Genomic DNA, 20101 nt, shown 5'->3' with positions numbered 1-20101 from the left:
TACTCAATTTTATTCACATAAAGAAATAAAAATTCTGTGTCAAATTGTTACAAATAAATAATACAGGATATTTATTTGTTGAAACACGTTGTTTCAGTGTGTGTCTGTGCCCAATCTGGAGCAAATCCCAAACAAACCCATTAACTTTATGACCAAATCCCAGAGATCATCACTTATCTCCTCTTCAGCCAGGCAGATTTTACTGCGCTGAGGAACTGTGCAGATACAGCAGATTTTTAGGTCTATCAGGTTCCTTTGGTTAAGGTAAAAGGTGAATCTGAATATTCCTGAATAACGCTTAATCCAAAATACACATGTCTGTTTCCAGAAAACTATAACACACAACGTGGCTTTAAATAAACTGGAATGAGGGTATGAACATGACTGTAGCAGGAGTTAGGACTGTCTTCCGGAACAGCTCCCCAGTCGAGGCAGGCGTTGTTGTCTGACTGGCTGTACCTTCAGTCTTGGGAAAGGCACCTGGTGTGCGAATCGTTAGCTTGCTTGTTAAAACACCTCTCCTCCTGGGATGACACTGAACCGTCCTCTCATCCATCCTGCGTGTATCATTTTCCAGGTGGGTATCAGTATGCTGGGTTTCATTTAAGTCCTAAGTGGTCTGGGATCCACGAGAAGCAAGCCGCTGCTGTGGCAGTCAGCGGAAGTGTGAGTGGAGTTTTTTGCTGTGGGAAGTGCAGCTTCAGACACTGTTAGCCATTAGATCCCAGAGCTTGGGGAATTCAGTCTGGTTTTTAGGGTGGCAGCCCCACCTTAGCAGTTTCAGGGTGCAGGGTGAGGATGGTTGTGCCTTGCGAGGCGCTCCGTGGCAGTGGGACTGCACGTGGGTCTCTGTTTCTGCTCCTGGGGAGGTCCGTTTGATCTTGACCATTTGTATCCTCGGTATGTTATGAGAACTTAAGAAATTCTTCCGTTTCAGTGTATTTTAAAACACTGTTCAAAAATTAAGGTTGGCCCAGGACACTGGCTTCTCCTGATAGCAGTCACGGTAAAGAATAAAAGGGTTGGGATTTCTCTGGATCTTCTTTCTTCTTTTTTTTTTTTTTCCCTTAAGAGGGTAAGCTTACTTGATTTGGTTAACTTGCACTAAAACTGAGACTTGACTGGAGTCTGTGATTTAAGAGAGGAGTTCAACCCACTGATACCCCAATTACTTCACCCTTCACCCCAGTTTCCCCACCGGAATTAGAAATGCATTTCCTTGTCTGGAAGTTAGGTCTTTCAATAGACTTGTTTGGCCGGGTTTTTCATGGGTGTCTAAACTTCACATTCCAGGCTTTGTTTTCCACCGCTAAGCATCTCCTACAGGAATTAACTAATTTACCTCCAGGCAGGTAGCGGCTTTGCAACAGGGAGGGCCTGGCACAGCAGAATTGCTGGGTTACAGCGCATTCCCCGAGCCTCAGCCTTTACTTGAACCGAGCTGATAAAACAAATACGAGACCAGACACATCCCGGGCCTCCCGGGCGGGGGCTGCCGTGGCCTGGCCGGGCCTGGAGCCCGGGCCCGGCACCGCAGCCACCCGCTGCCCCCAGCTGCCTCAGGCGAGCAGCGAGTGGAAAAGCAGCCCCGGGGGTGGAGGTCGCCTTCCCGCTGCCCCGCGGGGCACCCAGAGCCCCCGCGGCTGCTTCAGCCTTCTCCCCGCGGCAGCGCCGCGCCCCCAGCCTGCAGGCCCGGCCCGGGGCCCGCCCGGGCGGCAGTGCCCCAGCGCGGCCCCCGGGATGGCAGCAGGCCTCAGCGAGGCCCCGGGGCTCCGGCCACTCCCGCCGGGCGCGGGTCCCGCCGTGCCGCGAGCGCGGGTCCGCCGGGCCCACCGGGGGGCGCTGGCGCTCCGGGCCGCGCCCGTTGGCGTCACCGTGGCAACGCTGGCGGCCGGCGGCGCCGTACAGCGACAGCGCGCGGCGTGATGACGTCGGCGGGGCTGCGAGCGCTGATACGTTGCATTTGAATCTCCGTGCGCGCGCGCGTGGGCCGCTCGTTGGAGGCAGCGCGGAGCCCGGGCGGTGGCGTCTGCCTCGGGCGCGACAGTCTCGATTGTGATACCCGGCCACACGCGGCATGAAGGCGGTGTAAGTCGCTTCCCCCACACGCCCGGCTCGGCTCGGCTCGGCCCGGCCCGGCCTGGCCCGGGGCCGCCTCTCACGCCTCCCCCTTCTCCCAGCAGAGCCAGGACGCCGCGGCGCCCGGCGCCGAAGAAGCCGTCCCACCCCAGCCTGAAGGACCCGGTGGGGGTGAGTGCGGGGGCGCGGGGCCCGGCGGCGCCGGAGCACCGGGGAGGGGGCCCTGGGGGCTCGGCTCGCCGCCGCCGCCCCCCGGGGCTGCGCTGAGGGGTGACGGGCCCTGTCCCCCCGCTGCCCGCCCTCTCCCCGCAGGTGTACTGCAGGGTGCGGCCGCTCAGCGGCCCGGACCAGGAGGGCTGCATCGAGGTGATCAACGAGACCACCGTGCAGATCCACCCGCCCGACAGATACAGGATATTCCGCAACGGGGAGTACCGGGAGGTAACGGCCTGGGGGTCGGTGGGGGTGTCCACGCGTGTGCCCACCGTGGGGCAGTGCTCAGCTAAGGGGCTGCCTTCCAGCCTGGAAGCGGGGACTGGGCGCCTTTTCCCTGCGGTCGATGTTTTCCCCTGGCTTGCAGTGTCTCTTGCAGGGTGCAAATTGGTTTGTGCTTTCAGAAAAGTGGGTTTTCAAAACCAGAAACCCGTCCAGAGCAAAAAGGCACCGTCTCCTTAGCCATCAAGTATATTGTTCATATATGAAGAGGCTTCTTCTACAAGGTGGAGGAAGAGGGTAAAAGGAGCAAAAGCAAACCTGGCAAATATTTAGAGTGAAGGACTTCTTCATGTAGGACTGATTGAAAGGCACCATCTCTAAGCTAAGCCAGACACGGATGAAATAATGGTTAAATTTGGGCAAAAAGCAGTGTTTCCCTATTTATATTATAGGACGGGGGCCGAGCTGTAGGCTGTGTATACAAAGTGAGGCTTAAATAAAATAAGCAAAGATTGATTAAAAATTTGGTAAACAAACCTTCGCTCAGAACCTTGAAATTCAAATATTTACATAAGTAGGTATTTTGATTGAAAAGTGATTAAATTTATCCCCCAAAAAAGCATATTGAAAACCTATGACTGGAAATTGAGGCTAGACTGGAAAAAGACACAAGCTTAAAACAAAATGATTAAATGCCGTAACAACTTGACTTTGGCCATTGTAGGTGTCCGTTTGCTCAATGCTTGCATATTTTATGGTAGGAGCTCAAATAAATTTGAGCTTGAAACTGTAAATTGTGATATTCTCTAGTAACTGGGCTTTGTGATTGTTTTGGTTATTTCTGGACTTAACCTCTGTGAAAATGAGACTGTTGTTGCTCTTCTTTATACACATCTTATTCTCAGAATAGTTAAATTGGAGCAACTGCCCAGGTTCAAACACTGGTATAATCCTAAAGCAGAATCTTTTATCATTCTGGTAAGCTGATAGAAAGCAGTTCTAATGGATGAAGCAATGGACTTCTGGACAGGCAAACTTAAGGTTTAGGATGATGTATCTTCTTTTCTTCAGACGCAGTATTCATTTAAAGAAGTGTTTGGCACCCTTGTTGCTCAGAAGGAGCTTTTTGACGTGGTGGCTAAACCTCTAGTGGAAGATCTCATTCATGGGAAAAATGGTAAGCAATTTTGTTCTTTACGACTTCTCTGCATGTTTACCGTACAGTTTCTTATATTGCTATGATTTCATGTCTTTCAAGGTTTCTTAGCTTGTCTAACTAAAAACGTGTATCTTGTTTGCAATGGAAGGTTGCGGTTCAGCTCCCCTGTACAACAACCTTGGAAGCTCTTCGTGCCTTTCATTACTTTTAAACCTATTTACCTTCATTATGACTCGCATGTTACTTGTGTCACGGTTTAATCTTTTTGTACGCCTTTAACTGGAGAAGCTTTTTTTCTGCAGAAAGTGATGATTACCCACCTAAAGACTGACTACAGTAATCACTGTGTAGGGTTTGATATCACGGTCCTTGAAATATCTGGCTTATGTCAGACTCCTCAGTAACAGTCGTAACAAATCAGCCCTCTACACCTGGGACTTGGCAAATTCCTTCCATTTTTTGGCTTCCAAATGCAGTCTCCCCAGAGAGGATGATAGCTACTGTCAGCTGTAGTTGAAGCGACTATTGGTGATCGATGCAAACACTAGCAACGGCAGTGGCTTTTGATGGGCTGGAATGGTTTACTGTTAATTGTTCAAAAGGAGTCATTGTTTTTTTCCAAATATGTTTGACCCAGGAAAGACAGGGCACGTGATTATAACTGAGCTTTTCTTTGAGACAGCGAGCATGATTACATAAATCTCCTGTCCCTCCTAGGTCTCCTTTTTACATATGGTGTGACAGGCAGCGGGAAAACACACACCATGACGGGTTCTCCTGGTGATGGAGGGCTCCTCCCGCGGTGTTTGGATATGATCTTCAACAGCATAGGACCATTCCAGGCCAAGCGATTTGTGAGTAGTCTTGCAGTGAATTCTCCATGCTCCAGCCTAAAAACACTAGATAAAATGTTCTGTTCAAAGTGTTTCTCCTGTCTACTCATATGGCTGGAGCACTTCAACCAAACAGAACCCACCCCCTTGAGATTTGAAGAGCAGGGCCAAGGACACAGGCATAGTAGTAGCTAGGATGGACATTTTGTGAAGATGTATGGTTTGGCTATCCTTATAATTGTTGCTCATTCTTTAATTAACTACTTTGGAAGCTTCCTCTCTTGGTTTTTTGGGGGTTTTTTTTGAGTTAGGGAATGAGATCTAGCCAAAGATACAAAAGCCAAAGGAAACCATATCTAAAATAATACAGGAGATGCAAGGCTTTCCTCATGGTCAAACATCTCTGGACTTTTGGTATCTAAATATATTTGAAATAATACCGGAAGTCTTTTCCTTGGTAGCATACTAGCTTGGTAGCTTCTGCAAAATATTGTTTTCTTGGAAATATCTGTTTTCTGTCAGATCTACTTTGCATTAGCCAGCAGATCAAGTGTTAGTGAGGGGCATGGTATTTGTTAGTTGCCAGACAGCTTAATCAACTAATTTGTTTTGCTGGCCAACACCTTCTGTTCTCTAGTTTTTGTCGTTATATTGTCCAAATATATTCACTACTCCAGGTTTTTAAGCTTGATGACAAGAATGGTGTGGATGTTCAGTGTGAAGTAGATGCTCTATTAGAGCGCCAGAAAAGAGATGCCATGCCTGTTCCAAAAATTCCATCTGGCAAGTAAGTAACTATTGTTAACAGGCAGAATGAATTTAATTAATATAAATGTTACTCTGTTGTTTTGGTTTTAGCTTAACCATGGTCTCTTTATCCTTCCCTTGAAAAAAATAAAGAAAAATATTAATGGAAAATTAGTATATTTCATGTGGTTTGAGCAATCGGATGGTTAAGTATTTAGATTAGAAGACTTAAAATCAGGCAACGGGAGTCTATTTTTTGTACCAGTTAACCCATGAGTAAAGTGCTGTGACTTTGAGTGGGAGTACTGTGAAGTTAAACTTGGATATTTTGTGAAATAGTGAGATTGCTGAGTGGAGGATAGAAGTGTTGACTGTGCAGGAATTTTGCGAGGCATTTCTTACTGCAGCAGAGTATGGTGGTGTCAGATGAAACTTCATCTGCTTAAACTTTTCAGAATGCTTTTTTTTAATGTAACGTGACTGATTGTGGTGTGAATTGTAGAATGCTAGTGTGAGCGTTTCTATACTCACATCATACTATCTGTAAGTAGATTTGCTTTTTAACTGTGTGGTCTCTGTCTGATGTGTTAGCTGTCTGTGGATGCTCCAATCGCTTACTGTGTGTGTTTAACAGGCGACAAATAGATCCAGAATTTGCTGATATGATCAATGTTCAAGATCACTGCAAAGTGGAAGAGGTTGATGAAGATAATGTCTACAGTGTCTTTGTCTCCTATATTGAGATCTACAACAACTACATATATGACCTGCTGGAGGAAGCTCCCTTTGAGCCTATAAAACCAAAGTTAGTGTTATGAATACCGTTACTGCTACTTCAGTTACACTTTTGTAGGAACTGCAATATGTCTTTGCAGCTGTAATCTTGGCAAGTCTAGTTCAATTCATGGGAATCACTTAAACAAGCCACATGAAAAAGGTGGTGGCAAAGCGGTCCAGTATAGTATTTAAGTGTGCCCAGTACTGGTGGTGGTTTTGTTGCTGCTAAGACTTGATGCTCCCTTCCTCGTTATAATGGGAGATTAATAAGCAAATATTTTATTTGTTAGGGAGTGTGTTGTGTTATTGTATCCCACTGAGATTCTAAGTCTGTTCATGCTATTCTGTGAGTACTGTTCTTAGAGTGACTACAACTTGAAGAGTAAGCTGTTCCACAGCTGACATTTTGTCCTGGAAACAGTGTATTGGGTGAAAGCTGCTGTTTTCTTGTTGCTTTATAGCTAATGCAAGTTTGCCTGTTATTTCACTTGTCAGTAGCTTCCATGAAAACAGAAGTTAATTGTCTCGTAAATGAAATTCTGGGTATTTTTTGGAAAGGTGTGTATTTGGCTGATGTCTAAAATTGGTAAATCTTGAGACAGAAAAGAGTCTGCAGATGAGACTTTGAATAGATTTTTTAAAAAAACTCTAAATCCATTAAAGAAAGCCCTATGCCTGTCCATCAGCACATGTGTTAAAGAACTGGATGATTTGCAAAGACTAGAGCAAACCGTGCTCTGTCTCTGAAATGTCAAGAGCTGTCTCCAGGGTACTGATTTGAAAAGGGGTTTGAATATCTGTGAATGCTTTTTAAAGAAAAATAAAATTATTTGGTTTAGTGTTTGTGCTTATACCCAAAAATCAGCTGATGAGGAACCTTGGATTATTTCTGTTTATGGAAGCTACAGTGTATACGTGAAAAGATTGTAGACATGAGCTAAATGATTTAATTTTTTTTTAACCCTGTTTTTTTGGTAGGTGGAACAATTGCAACACTCCTGTGCGAAATGGTGACTTTATGTATGTGCATAAGCATAGTATTCCCAATATTGAAAAGTGAAGTTTTTAGTAGAAGCAGAAAAGACACTGACTAACTCCCTATCTCTTCTTGCTTTACTAGCAAATATAGAACACTGTTGAAGCCATCTTGCTTCTGTATGCATGTAGAAAAACAGTAGCTGCCATCCAAACCCATAATTTCCAGTAAGAATTGCAATTAAACGTAGCTTCTAAATTAAAGCAGTAGCTGAAGTGTAACTAATCTTGGCTGAGTATGTGTCCGTGTACTTGCACTTCCTCTTCCATCTGCTGTATGGATAATTGACATATTCATTCTGAATTTTGTACTTAAACAAAAAAAAATTTGCATGGCATGCATTGTTGTACAAAAAACTCCACTCAGTTTTACTGTTGGCTTTTTTTTCTTTCATTTGCCCTTTGTCTTTAAGACCTCCACAGTCCAAAATGCTTCGTGAAGACCAGAATCACAACATGTATGTCACAGGATGCACAGAAGTAGAGGTGAAATCTACAGAAGAAGCTTTTGAAGTGTTTTGGAGAGGTAAATCTTCAAATTAACTACTTAAGTTTGGTACAGATACGTAATTCTTCACACTATCATGCTGAAAGCAGATTGGTCTTTGCCAGGTGGCAAGTTTGTTAAATAAAACAGGTTTTTGGAGGGATTATTTTTCTTCTCAACAGGTCAAAAGAAGAGGCGTATTGCACACACTCAGCTGAATCGAGAATCTAGTCGCTCTCATGGTGTTTTTATAATCAAGTTGGCTCAGGCACCCCTGGATGCAGATGGAGATAACGTGCTACAGGTGAATTGTGGGGCAGGCTGTTAAAGGAGAGCTGTGTGTGTTAAGCGTGTATATTTAGGTTAGAAAAGGTGGTGAACCTGACAGCATGGCCTACTGAAACAGTTACTGTGTCTTGAGGGTTAGAAATTTCACTTTGGCAGAAATTAAAATTATTTAAATTTTTGAATCTTTGTCAGAAATGATCTTTTCATAATGAAAATGGGGCATTAAATGGAGGGTGAAGCTGCTTATTCCTTTAGGTTTTAGCCTCTGCTGCTTTTGAGCAAAAACTATTTAAGATCTAAAACTTGGAGAATCTGAATGAGTGCAGACATGACTTGTGGCCCAAGACAAGGGATCTGCGAAACTTACAAGAAAAGCCATTGGTGCACAGCTTCTTACATTAAGGGCTGTAAAAATGCAGTCAGACTTTAAATGAAAGGCACAACATGCGTTATTTTTAAGTGTGCATGCTGGTTTAGGTTTGGGGGGCAGGGGGTGTTCCCCTTACTCTATTGGAAGGAACATAGAGCTAATCATTAGCCTAACATAATTTGTTTTCGGTAACAGGAGAAAGAACAAATCACTTTAAGCCAGCTGTCTTTAGTTGATCTGGCTGGAAGTGAAAGAACAAATAGAACAAAAGCTGAAGGGAACAGGCTGCGAGAAGCAGGTATGTACCACCTTTGGACAGCCTGGTAATTGTACGTGCTCGTATTAAAGACTATCATAGGAAGAACTGACATGTTCTATTACAGTGTTCAGTTGTCTGATTTGATGATCTCAAATCCTCCAGTTTGGAAACTGGAAGTTTTTAGTAGCACTTATTCTGATGCTTCAGTTAATTAAAGCAGTTATCTGTAACAAATACAACTTAAGTCCAGGCAATTTGTTCTTGAGTAAACTGCTAAGTAATTTGGGAACACGATCCAAATGGCTGCTTACAGAATATTTTGTCTTGTGGGTTTTTTTTAAGGTAATATTAATCAGTCATTAATGACGTTAAGAACATGTATTGAAGTTCTGCGGGAAAACCAGATGTATGGAACAAATAAGGTATGCAGCCCATTATCTAATTGTCTTCTGATGATGATCTGGTGTAATGAAAGCTTACTAGATCTTTCATGTGCTTTATTTTAAGATGGTTCCATACAGAGATTCCAAACTGACTCATCTCTTCAAGAACTACTTTGATGGTGAAGGAAAAGTGCGTATGATTGTGTGCGTTAATCCTAAAGCTGAGGACTACGAGGAAAGCTTGGTAACTTTCTTGCAGATCTTGCCTCATTCCCTCCTTTTTTTTTTTTCTTGTTTGTTTGTCACTGAATTCTTGTACTTTAGTAGATGAGAGGAATGATAATCTTTGTTGCTTGTGCACTTCAGATAATCAAGTATAATATTTAGGGCAAATGTGCCCTACAAGTCTTGGGTTTTATTCTTAAAAAGTACAACTGCTGCTTGTAAGATAGGAAAGGTTTCTCTTATTTACAGAGGTCCAAATAGTCCTATTTAGGTGCTTAATCCCTCCAGTGACAGTACTTGCAGAAACTTCAGCTGTCTGCACAGTCTGTTTCACAGTTCCTTCGGGGCTGAGGTTGGGGAGGTTTTACTGGGAAAGTTTCTGGATGCTCCACTTCAGAATCCCAAGCTATCTAGTTGGAAACTACCAGAGATTATAGCTTGATAATGTCTTCTCTAACACTTTTATTGACCTAAAATATCACTTTTAAACTTACGTTGGACTGCTTCTGGTTAGTTTTGTTAAACTTGGTTTTGTTCTTTTGTAGCAAGTCATGCGCTTTGCAGAAATGACCCAGGAAGTGGAAGTTGCCAGACCTGTGGACAGACCACTCTGTGGCTTGACGCCGGGCCGGCGCTTTAGGAATCAGGCCTTCAGGGAGGAGCTCTCGCAGAAATTGGAGCTGCGGGGTGGCCCGAAAAATGGAGGTAAATACTAGAATGCTAGGTGATTACAGAACAGGGTTTTTTTCCTGTAAGGGAGCTGAAGGGTATTTTGAAACAAATTATTTGAGGCTTGAATGTGCAAAAGGAACTTCACTTAACTGTTGGTTGTGAGCCTTCTCCGCAGCTGGTACTGCTCTGCTCATACTGCAGTGTTGCCTGCCTGGAGTCTCAAAGTGATTCTTTCTTATTGGAGATCAGTTGAATTCATGGTCCTGTTAATGCAGCTCCTGAAAGGAAGTTGTGCTGAGGATGGTGCTTTGATGTTTTTGAATGCTTAACGCCTACTTTAGAAATCAGGAGTTGCCTGGAGCTATTATAAAGCAATGAATTGAGAACGTCACCTTTAATTTTTTTCTCAAGACTGTCATCTCTGCTGAAAACGTCTAGTTCTCATTAATTATTTTAAGTTCTGTCTGCTTCGTGGGTACTGTGGAATGAATGATCTGTGACTGAGCATTGTCAAATGGGATTTTTCTGTTCTGTAGCTTGCTGACAGACTTTCTTGGCTCTAAATCTTACAGAAACAGAAGAGCAATCTGTTACAGAAATGTTTTTGCAGAACTTTCCACCGTTGCCTTCATGTGAATTATTGGATGTTAATGATGATCAAACACTTCCAAGGCTTATTGAAGTCCTGGAAAAACGCCATAAAACGCGACAAATGTTGTTAAAGGAGTTTGGCAAAAATGGTAAGAATTTGAACATTAGTGCAGAGCTAGATATTTTGTGTCATTATTACTACTCAAAGCATCTCTTTACCAACACAAAAGAAGTATGTTGTCTAGACTGATCATTTAAAAAACCTTTTCTGAGGTAATGAAATAGCTGGTAGTGTAAAACTGATAGGATAAAAACAGAACTGCTTTTGATATTACAGAGATGCAGTGAGAAGATGAAATATATCAATTCTCTTGCAGTGCTTGCATTTAAAACAGCGCTACAAGAATTTGACTCCAGTGTTGTATCCAAGGAAAACTATATTCAAGGAAAACTGTCTGAAAAAGAAAAAACAATAGCAGGACAGAAAATGGAGCTAGAACGCCTGGAGAAGAAAATTAAAACTCTGGAATACAAGGTCAGTTTTTTTCCTTGTCTAAAGCTAAGCACAAAATGTATTTTCTATGTACTGTTTGGCAAGCTTCTTGACATCAGAAGTTGCTTACAAGATGAATATTAGAAACAAGATTTTGTTTCTAAAATCATTCTAAAAGAAGTATTTTTAGGGGAACTTTACTGAACACTTAGCTTTTTGGCTTTCTTACTGGGTGAGGATTTTCTTAGAACATTAAGAAGGACAACTTATAAGAGAGTTGTAAAATCTCTTAAACTGTTTGCAGTGTGGACTATTTACCTGGACATATTTGTACATCAGCTAATATATTCTAGTATATGTTAAGTCAGATATAACTAGCAATTCTGGGCTTAGACGGTTGCGCTTCTAAGCAGCATAGCCAATTCCTTCCTCTCTTCCTCCAGATTGAGATTTTGGAGAAAACGACCACAATTTATGAAGATGACAAGCGTAATCTTCAGCAAGAACTAGAAAGCAAGAGCCAGAAATTGCAACGTCAGGCTTCCGACAAGCGTCGGTTGGAGGCACGATTGCAAGGCGTGGTGGCAGAAACAGCCATGAAATGGGAGAAGGAATGTGTAAGTGTACTGCCATATCCATTAGAAATGAGTAATGGAGCAGTGCTGGGGGAAGCTGGACAGCTCGTTTGTCCTGAGTGTTTTTATACAGTAGTAATGTTAAGAATGGAGATGTTCGGCTTTTAATTATGGGCTTAACAGACATTTTATATATGTCTGTTATATACTTTTTTTATTTATATATATTTACTTTTAATATATATAAATATATATTTACTTTTATAAATGTAGTAAGGTATGATAAATTCATCAAGGACTTTTGATGCAGCTAGAGCAGCTCTCTTAAGCACTGTGTCACTTCAATACGTAAAATTTGTTCTTTTGGGTTTGTGGCACTCTGAGTGATTCTCTTCTGTCAGTTGTCTCTGGAAGCCTACTGTCAGAATTTCCCGTTTATCCTCATGTAAACTCCTATTCAGCTATGCACTTGACAAGTGATAAGGGAAGGAAATCTGCAGGATTACCTTTTACTACTGCAGGACTGTTTACTACTACGGGATCATTGATAAAACTGTGGTTAGACATGTTCCCATTTGTCATAAATTAGGAAGCAAAATGATTGTGGCATTAAATATGGTATTATTTTATAATCTGGGAAGTCTTTCTTTAGCTTGGTATGTGGTTATTTCCAATAGCTTCTATCTCAGTGGGGAGGAATTTCGTTCCATGTGGAATATGCAATTCTCTTCAAACTTTCAGCACACTTATTTGTGCTTTTGTGTAAGGTACTTCATGCTTTTCCTTGCTTGTCTTTGTAGGAGCGTCGTGTAGCAGCAAAGCAGCTGGAAATGCAGAACAAACTTTGGGTGAAAGATGAAAAACTGAAGCAACTGAAGGCCATTGTTACTGAACCAAAAATTGAAAAGCCAGAGAGGCCTTCGCGGGAGAGAGACAGAGAGAAGCCTGTTCAGAGATCAGTGTCTCCTTCACCAGTACCTGTAAGTGGCCTTTGAAACACCTCCTGATTTAGGGAAAAGCATATTTAGAAGAGCAAACTAAAGTGCAGGCTACTTATTTTTAGTGGCTAGAAATTAGTTCCCAAGCACAGAATCTAGATAACTTAAACTTGCTTTGAATTCTTTGTCTCTTGTTGTATTTATCAGTCGGTGATCTTTATTCGTGCTTCTACCTTCTAAGGCTACTGGTGCTGGAAGAATACCCGATTCTTAATGCTGTCACTGCAACACAATACCTCTCCAAAACTTTAAGCTTGAATAGCTGAATTGGCACTTTGCACATTGTCAGTGTTCATTGTTTTATTGCCTTACAAATTGACAGTTCTGTATGTTCACTAACTTCTTTCCCGTTCTCTCTAGCCTTCTAGTAACCTTACTACTCAGGTCCCTAACAGCCAGCAGCTCGTGAGCAGCCAGCAGGTGCATAGGCATTATAATTCTTGTAGCAGCATTTCTGTGGTATCCTGTGTTATGGAATGGGAGCAGAAAACCCCTTCGTACAAGATTACCGGTGGCACTTCTAGTGCAAGGAGTAGACACCAAGAACCAGAACAAAGTAGAGACTATAAGAACTCAAGCAGAAGGCGAGGGGTGTGCTGGACTGGAGTCATTGAGGTTCCGAGGCATAGAGATGAGCTAGAAGTAGAAGAGGATTGATACTGCAGGGTTAGTGCTGCTCCTGTCAAAAGCTAAACGTAGTGTTGTGTAGTCTGGCTCAAAACCTCATTACAGCTGCTCTCTTATATTGAGCATACCTAATGCAGACTGGAGTTTTGCCCTAAATGTGTTTTGCATAGGACAATACTGTTTCCAAACTTGAGTCTCGCTGCTTACTCTCTTGACTTCTTAACTCGATGTTTAGAAACTCCTTAAAAGCAGCGTGTGTATTTCTTGCTGGCGTGTAGATAGTGCTTGTAAGGAACTCTGAACCTAGCTAGACTTTTTCCCTAGCTATGAATGTCCTTTTGATTTAACTTGTGTCTGTCTCCTTGAATCTGTCTTGCAGCCTGCAATTTACCGTAGTCTGTTTGGGCAGGTTAAAAGGTGGTCTTATCAGCCATATCTGCAAATGTCTGCTGGAAATAGCGCTTGGACAAACATCTCACTCATGTGACTGTTAACTTGAACTCTCTGAATAGTCTCTTCCCTAATTTTCACATCTGTGTTAAAACTGGGGGCTTTCCTTACAGGTGGGAGACTGGGTTTTTTTTCATTGAACTGATGCATGCAAATGTCTATCGGTGGCGTCTGTCACATTATAGCACTGTTGCAGTGGCTCAGGTAAATCAAAGAGAATTGTACAAGCCCAGCTTCTTGAGAGAGCTTCTTGGGAGGAGGAAAGCTTATCGTGGCATGATTCATTTTGGAGAGTGTCCTCGAAATTTCCTGCTGGCCCTTAGAAGTAAGAGAGATGCTTTTAAGAAAATGCTGTTCTAGTTAACTAATACGTGAATTGATGTCAGCAGAGCGAGAGGTGTAGTTTCTGCCACAGTAAAATGTGACCGGTGGTAGTGTGCCCTCTCCTTAGAACATAACTTCTAAGGTACCTTGGCAGAACTGTTTCAAAAAAACATCAAAAAAATAAGTACTTGCTCACTAAAAGGTGGGGAGAAGTATTGAAATTCATTTTTTTTATGGAAGATTTTTGGCAAAAGCCACCTTCCCCTATATATATGTTTAATTTTTAAGAGCTGCTTTAGACTTGTAAGAGGCTTGCCTGTAAAGGGTACAGCCAATCTCATGTCTACTGGTGAAAGAAATCCTAATTGGTGCTAATCACCTGAAAATGCAGTAGATGGGATTTGTGTTCCCAAGTTTGGGATGTGTAACCTCACCAGGATTCAGAGATCTCAAAAATTAGTGTGTAAATGTAGCAGAGAGGGTCTACAAATACTCTTTCAAAAGCCCATTCAAAGATCTTGAAGGGACACCGGTTTTTGAACAAGTTCTCAGAATGTTCTCATTTTCCTGAGCAACTGACAATAGCCTTCACGTTCGAAAAATAAAAATACATGAACATCAATCGTTTCTCATGGATTTCCAGCAGCTGAGTTCAGAAGCACTAGCACGGGGGATCCTTTCTCTGCTCTGTTTACTCAGGAGTGTTACAGGGTCTTGCATCCTTTTAGAGATGTTGGAAATTCATGCTTGGTCTGCTTGCTTTGCTACCTCAAATACATTTTGCTTCATGAATGAATCCATGGAAACATAAATTTATCTTTTTTTCTGGTTGGTTAATATGTTCATAGCAATCTGTTTTGATTTGGAAACTCTGGAGAGGCATTACCAAATGTAAAGTTTCCTCAAGGAGGATATCTTTATTGGGTATGGAATGCAACAGATTGGATAACACTTAGCTAAAAATTACAGGAAGTAGGAATTGGCACGGAAATTATCCATTAATGATTTTATGCAAGGCTCTTGGTAAGGGTGCCTTTCAGGATTCACTCTGAAAGCACGTTAGGAGCGAAGCTTTGATCTTCATACAGATACATCTTAACCAGACCTGCAAAGTTTACTTCTGCTAATGATTCCCTCTGAAAGATTTACAGCGTGTTGATTTCTTCTGATTCTCTTCCACCCTGATCAGAGTGCACCTCCAGTTCGGCCCAGACACAGACGGTCACGCTCAGCTGGGGAGAGATGGGTAGATCATAAGCCACCTTCTAACCTGCCCACTGAAACAGTCATGCAGCCACATGTCCCTCATGCCATCACAGTAGCGGCTGCAAGTGAAAAGGCACTAGCTAAGTGTGACAAGTATATGCTGACGCACCAGGAGCTAGCCTCTGATGGGGAGATTGAAACAAAACTAATTAAGGTAAACCAAACGCCTTCGTCGTAAACTTGTGATAATCCTGTCAAAACCTATTTCTGGCAATGTATTTGTGCTACAGGCTTACTGGCTTGCAAAAGGGTACCTTTGACTCGGTCTGCTAAGAGATTTCATTTGAAAGTTTTGTGTAGCTGGATTCAAGGGAGCTTTTAGAGTCTGAAAATATTGTTCTTGAACTTTATCGTTACTTCATATAAACAAGCGTGTAATCGTTTATCTTGGTCACCATATTCCTTGAAAGTAATTAAGTTGGTTTCTTTCCTCTAGTAAAATGCAATAATCTACGTGTAGCGAAAGCTTCGTAGACTTGTGGCTGCAGCTACTCCTGTGGAGTCAGTCTTGTTGGAGTCATGTTATTTGATTTCCACTAGTGGTATGGGTGAGCGTGCTGCAGTGATGGATGCTCGAATGCTCCAGGACATAATTTCTAGTAGTCAGCTGACAAGCAAGTTGGTGAGACAGCCTAGGCTTTGAACGCTTGCAATGTCTGCGTCCCAAAACACTGACTGTATTTATCTAAGGCAAATTGAGAGCTCTTCGTGATTTGGTTCATTTTTCCAATATTGCCTTTTTTTCTTTTTAAGTTTTTAAAAAAGCCTTCACTTCTGTAAGGTAACCTTGTAGGTAGCGACGTTTCCAAAAGCAAAGTCTTGCATAGCTGACAATGTACCTGTTCATGCTGTGGAATGGAACTATTGAAACTAAGCCTATGACATCAGTTCAGTGGTATTACTTAGTTGTCAATATCATATAGAAAATTTTTGTCTTGGACTGCTCTGTGGGTGTCTTGCATGATCATCAGGGTAGATGATGTTTGCTCTTTATTGTCCTGTGTATAATAAGATACATAATGGGGGACGCTGTATTTGCACACGTGCTTGCTGGCTACTAACCTGCAAGGAAATGGCAGTTGTGAAAACCAGTGCTGTAGCTATTGTACTAACCCAGTGACTGTACCTTGTTAATTGCTTTTGCTTTTCAGGGTGATGTGTTCAAAACCAGAGGTGGTGGACAGGCTGTGCAGTTCACAGAAATAGAGACTTTGAAGCAAGAATCTCCAACTGGGTGAGTTGTGGCCTTAATTTCAGGTTCTGACACTGCTGGAGATGCATAACTCCAGCAGTGCCTGTGTAACCGCTTTAGGTCCGAATGTGATTGAGCAGGAAGTTGTCGCATCTAACTTTGAAATCATGCAAAAGTAACTTGGAGAGGTTTATACATACTGTAGCTGCTTTTAAGGCCGGTCTGCTGCTGAGAGCAAAGTATTTATTTAGGAAGTATAAAATGTATTCTCTTGTGTACAAGAATCTGCTAAAGTATGTGATGCTTGTAACTCTTTCCGGGTACTCCTCTTGCAGTCGAAAGCGAAGATCATCTCCCAATCCTGAACCACCCGAGGATGCTGCGGACTCTGAATGCACTGATGTAGAAACCAGAGTAAGCCAAAACAGAAGAAGGGGGGCACCTTGTGCTTGGTCTGGATGAGCGTTTGGGGTAATGCTGATAGCTGGGTTGGGGGTTAGCAACAGAGACTGATTTTTCTGTGTCTTCTCAGTGTTCTGTGGCACTGGAGATGAGGGCAGGGTCAGCTCTTGGACCTGGATATCAGCATCATGCTCAGCCCAAGTAAGTGCATCTCTCCTTTGTAGCTGGGGTATTGCATTCTCTTTCCTGATAACATCTACAGTGAGAGAACTTTTTTTTTCTTCCCTCCCTTGACCTTGCTGCCCTTCCCGCTTTAGATTTGGTGTGCATACCTCTTTAATACTGTAAGATAAGCAGGCTTATTCAGTGTTGGAAACTGGTGACAGGATGGATAAGCAGAATTATTAACTTGTCTTCTGGATAGAAATCTGGCATTTAGTGCAGTGAGAAGAATGTCAAGTTTGATCTTGTGCTATCTTGGCTAAAAAGCTGGGAACCGTAAGATGCCTGACAGGTCCAGAGTGGAATAGGGTGAGGGGTGGCAGTGACAAAGTACTAAGCTGTATTCCCTCTTCTGTCCCCTAGCTGTTATTAGATGCTGGTGTAGTAAAGAATACTCATTTTTGTATGTTTAGGTAACTTTAATTTAAAGTTACAATATGGAGTAGGGAACTAAGGCAACCATAGGGACTCCCTAATGGTATACTTGAGCATATATGTACATATATAACTTGAATTGCTAATATTCAAGCTGCTACCTGCTGTGTAATTGTCGAGGCATCTACTAAGGAAGCATGGGCTTTAGTCATGCTGGAAGAAATTTGCCTCTTTTTCAAATGCATAGATAACAGTGGAATCTTCGGGCTGTCTTATCATTCCCTAACGTGGCAGGATCAGTGGCAGCTGCACACATAAATGCAAGCTTTACCAGATTGGAAGTCCCAATTTCTAGCAAAAAGCCCAAATGATCCTGCAGTTTGTAAGGCTAGTGCCGATATTTGAGCCTCACATGTAACAAAACGCTTCAGAGACAAATGAAACACTTCAGATAAGATAGTTTTGTTAAACTAGGTGTTGCAGAACAGAAATCAATATCCAGATTTGGCCTCTTGTGGATAGGTGACTTCCACGGCACTGTTAGCACCTGTTCAGCTCAGGGACAGAAAATTTGCAGGTTTGCAAGACATGTTGACAGGCGGGAGAGAGGGCTGGAGAGGTAAACAGGTTTCTGTGAAGCCAAAATCAACTAACTTACTAAACTTATTGCATTTGGAATCCAAAAAGTTTAGAAATATGGTGATAGGGTGTTTTGGAGAGTGTCTGAACTCTGTAATCCCCCTTTCAGATTAGGTGACAAATACCTGCCTTTCGTCATGTTAGCATGTACTTTATTACATCTCATTAGAAACTGGAATGTGCTCAGGGTGGCTACTGCTACTTGCAGCCTTCCTACAGCCTTGTAACGTTGTAGCGAATCCTTTAGTTCGCTTGTGCAAGTTGGAGCTTGTATTTGTTTTCACTTATTTAATAATTTAAACAAAACTTTATTTTATGCTCACGGCTGCCTAAAAAAGAAAGCAAAATACAAGTGTTTCTGATAAGTAAGCTCTTTGTTTTCTTGTGTCGTTGCATTTCTTGGGAGGTGTGTGAGACTTGCGTATACAGCAGAATAGGTAAATAGGCTACTGACTACTGTTATGGAAAACTGCTGCTGTGTAAAAACTGAAAGTTGTTTGTGGCTTTTTTCTTTCCTTTTTTTAGGCGAAGAAAACCATGAACTTAATGTACTGCGTTGGAAACATCTTGATTTTATCAAACAGATGTAATATCTGCTGCCAGTGATAAACTTGATAAAAATTGCTTTATTATTACTACAGGCTTATATTTTATATAATGGCCTGTGCTAGGCAATGGTTAAATGGGAGATACTCCGTGCAGTCCCAAAGAAGCATACGTGTGGGTGTGTATATCTTAAATAGATGTACGGGGGTTCTGCCATTGTGTCCTCCGGACTTCTGAAGAACACCTGTCTTGTGTGTATGAAGCCCTTGTTATTAAGCTGTATCTTTATAGGCTAATGAGACAAGGCTTTTGCCTTGCGTGTTTTTTTCAGCTTTTTATAGTTCAAAATACTTCTATTCTGGTCACTTATCCTTTCCTTGACAGGTCCTCTGTTCTGAAGAGGCATAAATGCTGCTATTTATTTAGATGGAGTAACGCACTTTAAGAGTGTTTCTATGCCATTTCATATTTTATTATAAATAGCAACAGTTTGGTAATACAGATTTCTTTGTAGAAGTTTCTTTTGATTATTTAATATGTAATTCAGCTTGTGAAAACACTTCAGCCTTCAAACCTTCATAGTAATGAAGCAAGAATACTGATATGATGAGTAATGGTGACGACATCAGACCTACTTTATTTTGTATTGCAAGTAAATAATTACATTTTACATCTGTAGATAGGGGTAAAAGGTAATTTGCTCAGAGTTACGGTGAGAGCTTTCTATGTGTTACTCTGCAAACATGTTTAAATAAATACATTTATTCAATGTCTTTTGCTAAGTGTATTCTTGTTACTTAGTTTCTGTAGCTTAGCACGCCCCTAAGGTAAGCACCACAGCATCTTGACTGTGTCTTGTGCAAAGGCCTGTGAATGAATGCACCTTTTGGGATACTTCAGAACTTTAAACCAAGGAATCTGCTTGGACATTTAAGGTTGTCCAAAACATATCTTTTTTTCATGTCTGCAAATTTCTTTGAAGGGTAGCTGGTTCCATTTTGAGTGACTGCCTCATTAAAAGGTGTTGAAGCTTTGGACGTTTTTTAAGCACGTGAGTGCCTGTTTGTGGCTTGTAGTTTATACCTGTAGGTATAAATAAATAAATGTATTTTCAGGCGGTCTATGAAGAGGCTTATAGTCTTAAACACCATCTTTTCTGCAGGTCAGAGGCCCACAGCTGGAGCAAAAGCTGTACAGAGGCAGTAATGGCCGGTGCTAACACTGGCCCACGGTAGGCTTAGCGTTCACCTCGCTAAGAGCAGGCTTGAGCATAATCACTCTGAGAAAGCGTGAGGTAGAGCATTATTCTACTGTCTTGAGCAGGCAGTGCTGCTTAATGGTTTTGGAGGCTCTTTGCTTTAGTCTGGGAGACAAGAAAATCTGCTTCAGAAAGCTCTGAGCAGAGAGCTCTGCGTGGCAGGCAGGCACCTGTTAAACGTGTGTTCAGGGTGCTGGTGAAGTACAGTTTTGCTTTTATTTACTGCCCGACTAGTTAAATGCAATGTCTTAGAATATGGCTGATGTCGTAAGTGGCAAATAGAAGAAGAAATTGGGGGGAGGGGGGGAAGCCTGAAGAAACGGAGCCTTCTGTGAACTTGGTGTTGGGCCAGGCTGCCCGGGGAAGCGAGGGGGTCGCTGTCCCTGGAGGTGTT

The 20101-nt window shown here is 42.2% G+C and overlaps 1 protein-coding gene across 3 annotated transcripts; it reads left to right on the top strand.

Annotated features, from left to right (window-relative positions):
• The first annotated feature begins 1955 nt into the window (after positions 1-1955).
• On the top strand, positions 1956-19218 carry KIF23 (kinesin family member 23). Of its 3 annotated transcripts, XM_040601511.1 has the most exons (23): positions 1956-2088; positions 2184-2250; positions 2392-2520; positions 3586-3691; positions 4391-4527; positions 5184-5293; positions 5888-6058; positions 7009-7050; positions 7479-7591; positions 7735-7856; positions 8406-8508; positions 8812-8891; positions 8977-9096; positions 9623-9782; positions 10322-10489; positions 10718-10875; positions 11277-11450; positions 12209-12388; positions 14997-15227; positions 16225-16307; positions 16601-16679; positions 16798-16868; positions 18429-19218. In XM_040601511.1, exons 1-23 carry the CDS (start codon positions 2078-2080, stop codon positions 18442-18444), a joined length of 2631 nt encoding a protein of 876 aa, XP_040457445.1. In that variant the 5' UTR covers positions 1956-2077; the 3' UTR covers positions 18445-19218. The 3 variants fall into 3 exon arrangements, with proteins under 3 accessions (XP_040457445.1, XP_040457446.1, XP_040457447.1); XM_040601512.1 differs by lacking the exon at positions 7009-7050; XM_040601513.1 differs by lacking the exon at positions 14997-15227.
• Positions 19219-20101: the final 883 nt, after the last annotated feature.

This window comes from Falco naumanni, chromosome 7 (genome assembly GCF_017639655.2).
Source record: "Falco naumanni isolate bFalNau1 chromosome 7, bFalNau1.pat, whole genome shotgun sequence".
Taxonomy (NCBI): domain Eukaryota; kingdom Metazoa; phylum Chordata; class Aves; order Falconiformes; family Falconidae; genus Falco; species Falco naumanni.
The sequence above is the reverse complement of the archived record's forward strand: the minus strand, read 5'-3'. Positions and strand labels throughout refer to the sequence as shown.

Coding starts and splice junctions, on each gene's coding strand:
- KIF23 (XM_040601511.1), top strand. Junction 4,528..5,183: donor CATTCCAGGCCAAGCGATTT/GTGAGTAGTCTT, acceptor TCACTACTCCAG/GTTTTTAAGCTTGATGACAA. Junction 10,876..11,276: donor TTAAAACTCTGGAATACAAG/GTCAGTTTTTTT, acceptor CTCTTCCTCCAG/ATTGAGATTTTGGAGAAAAC.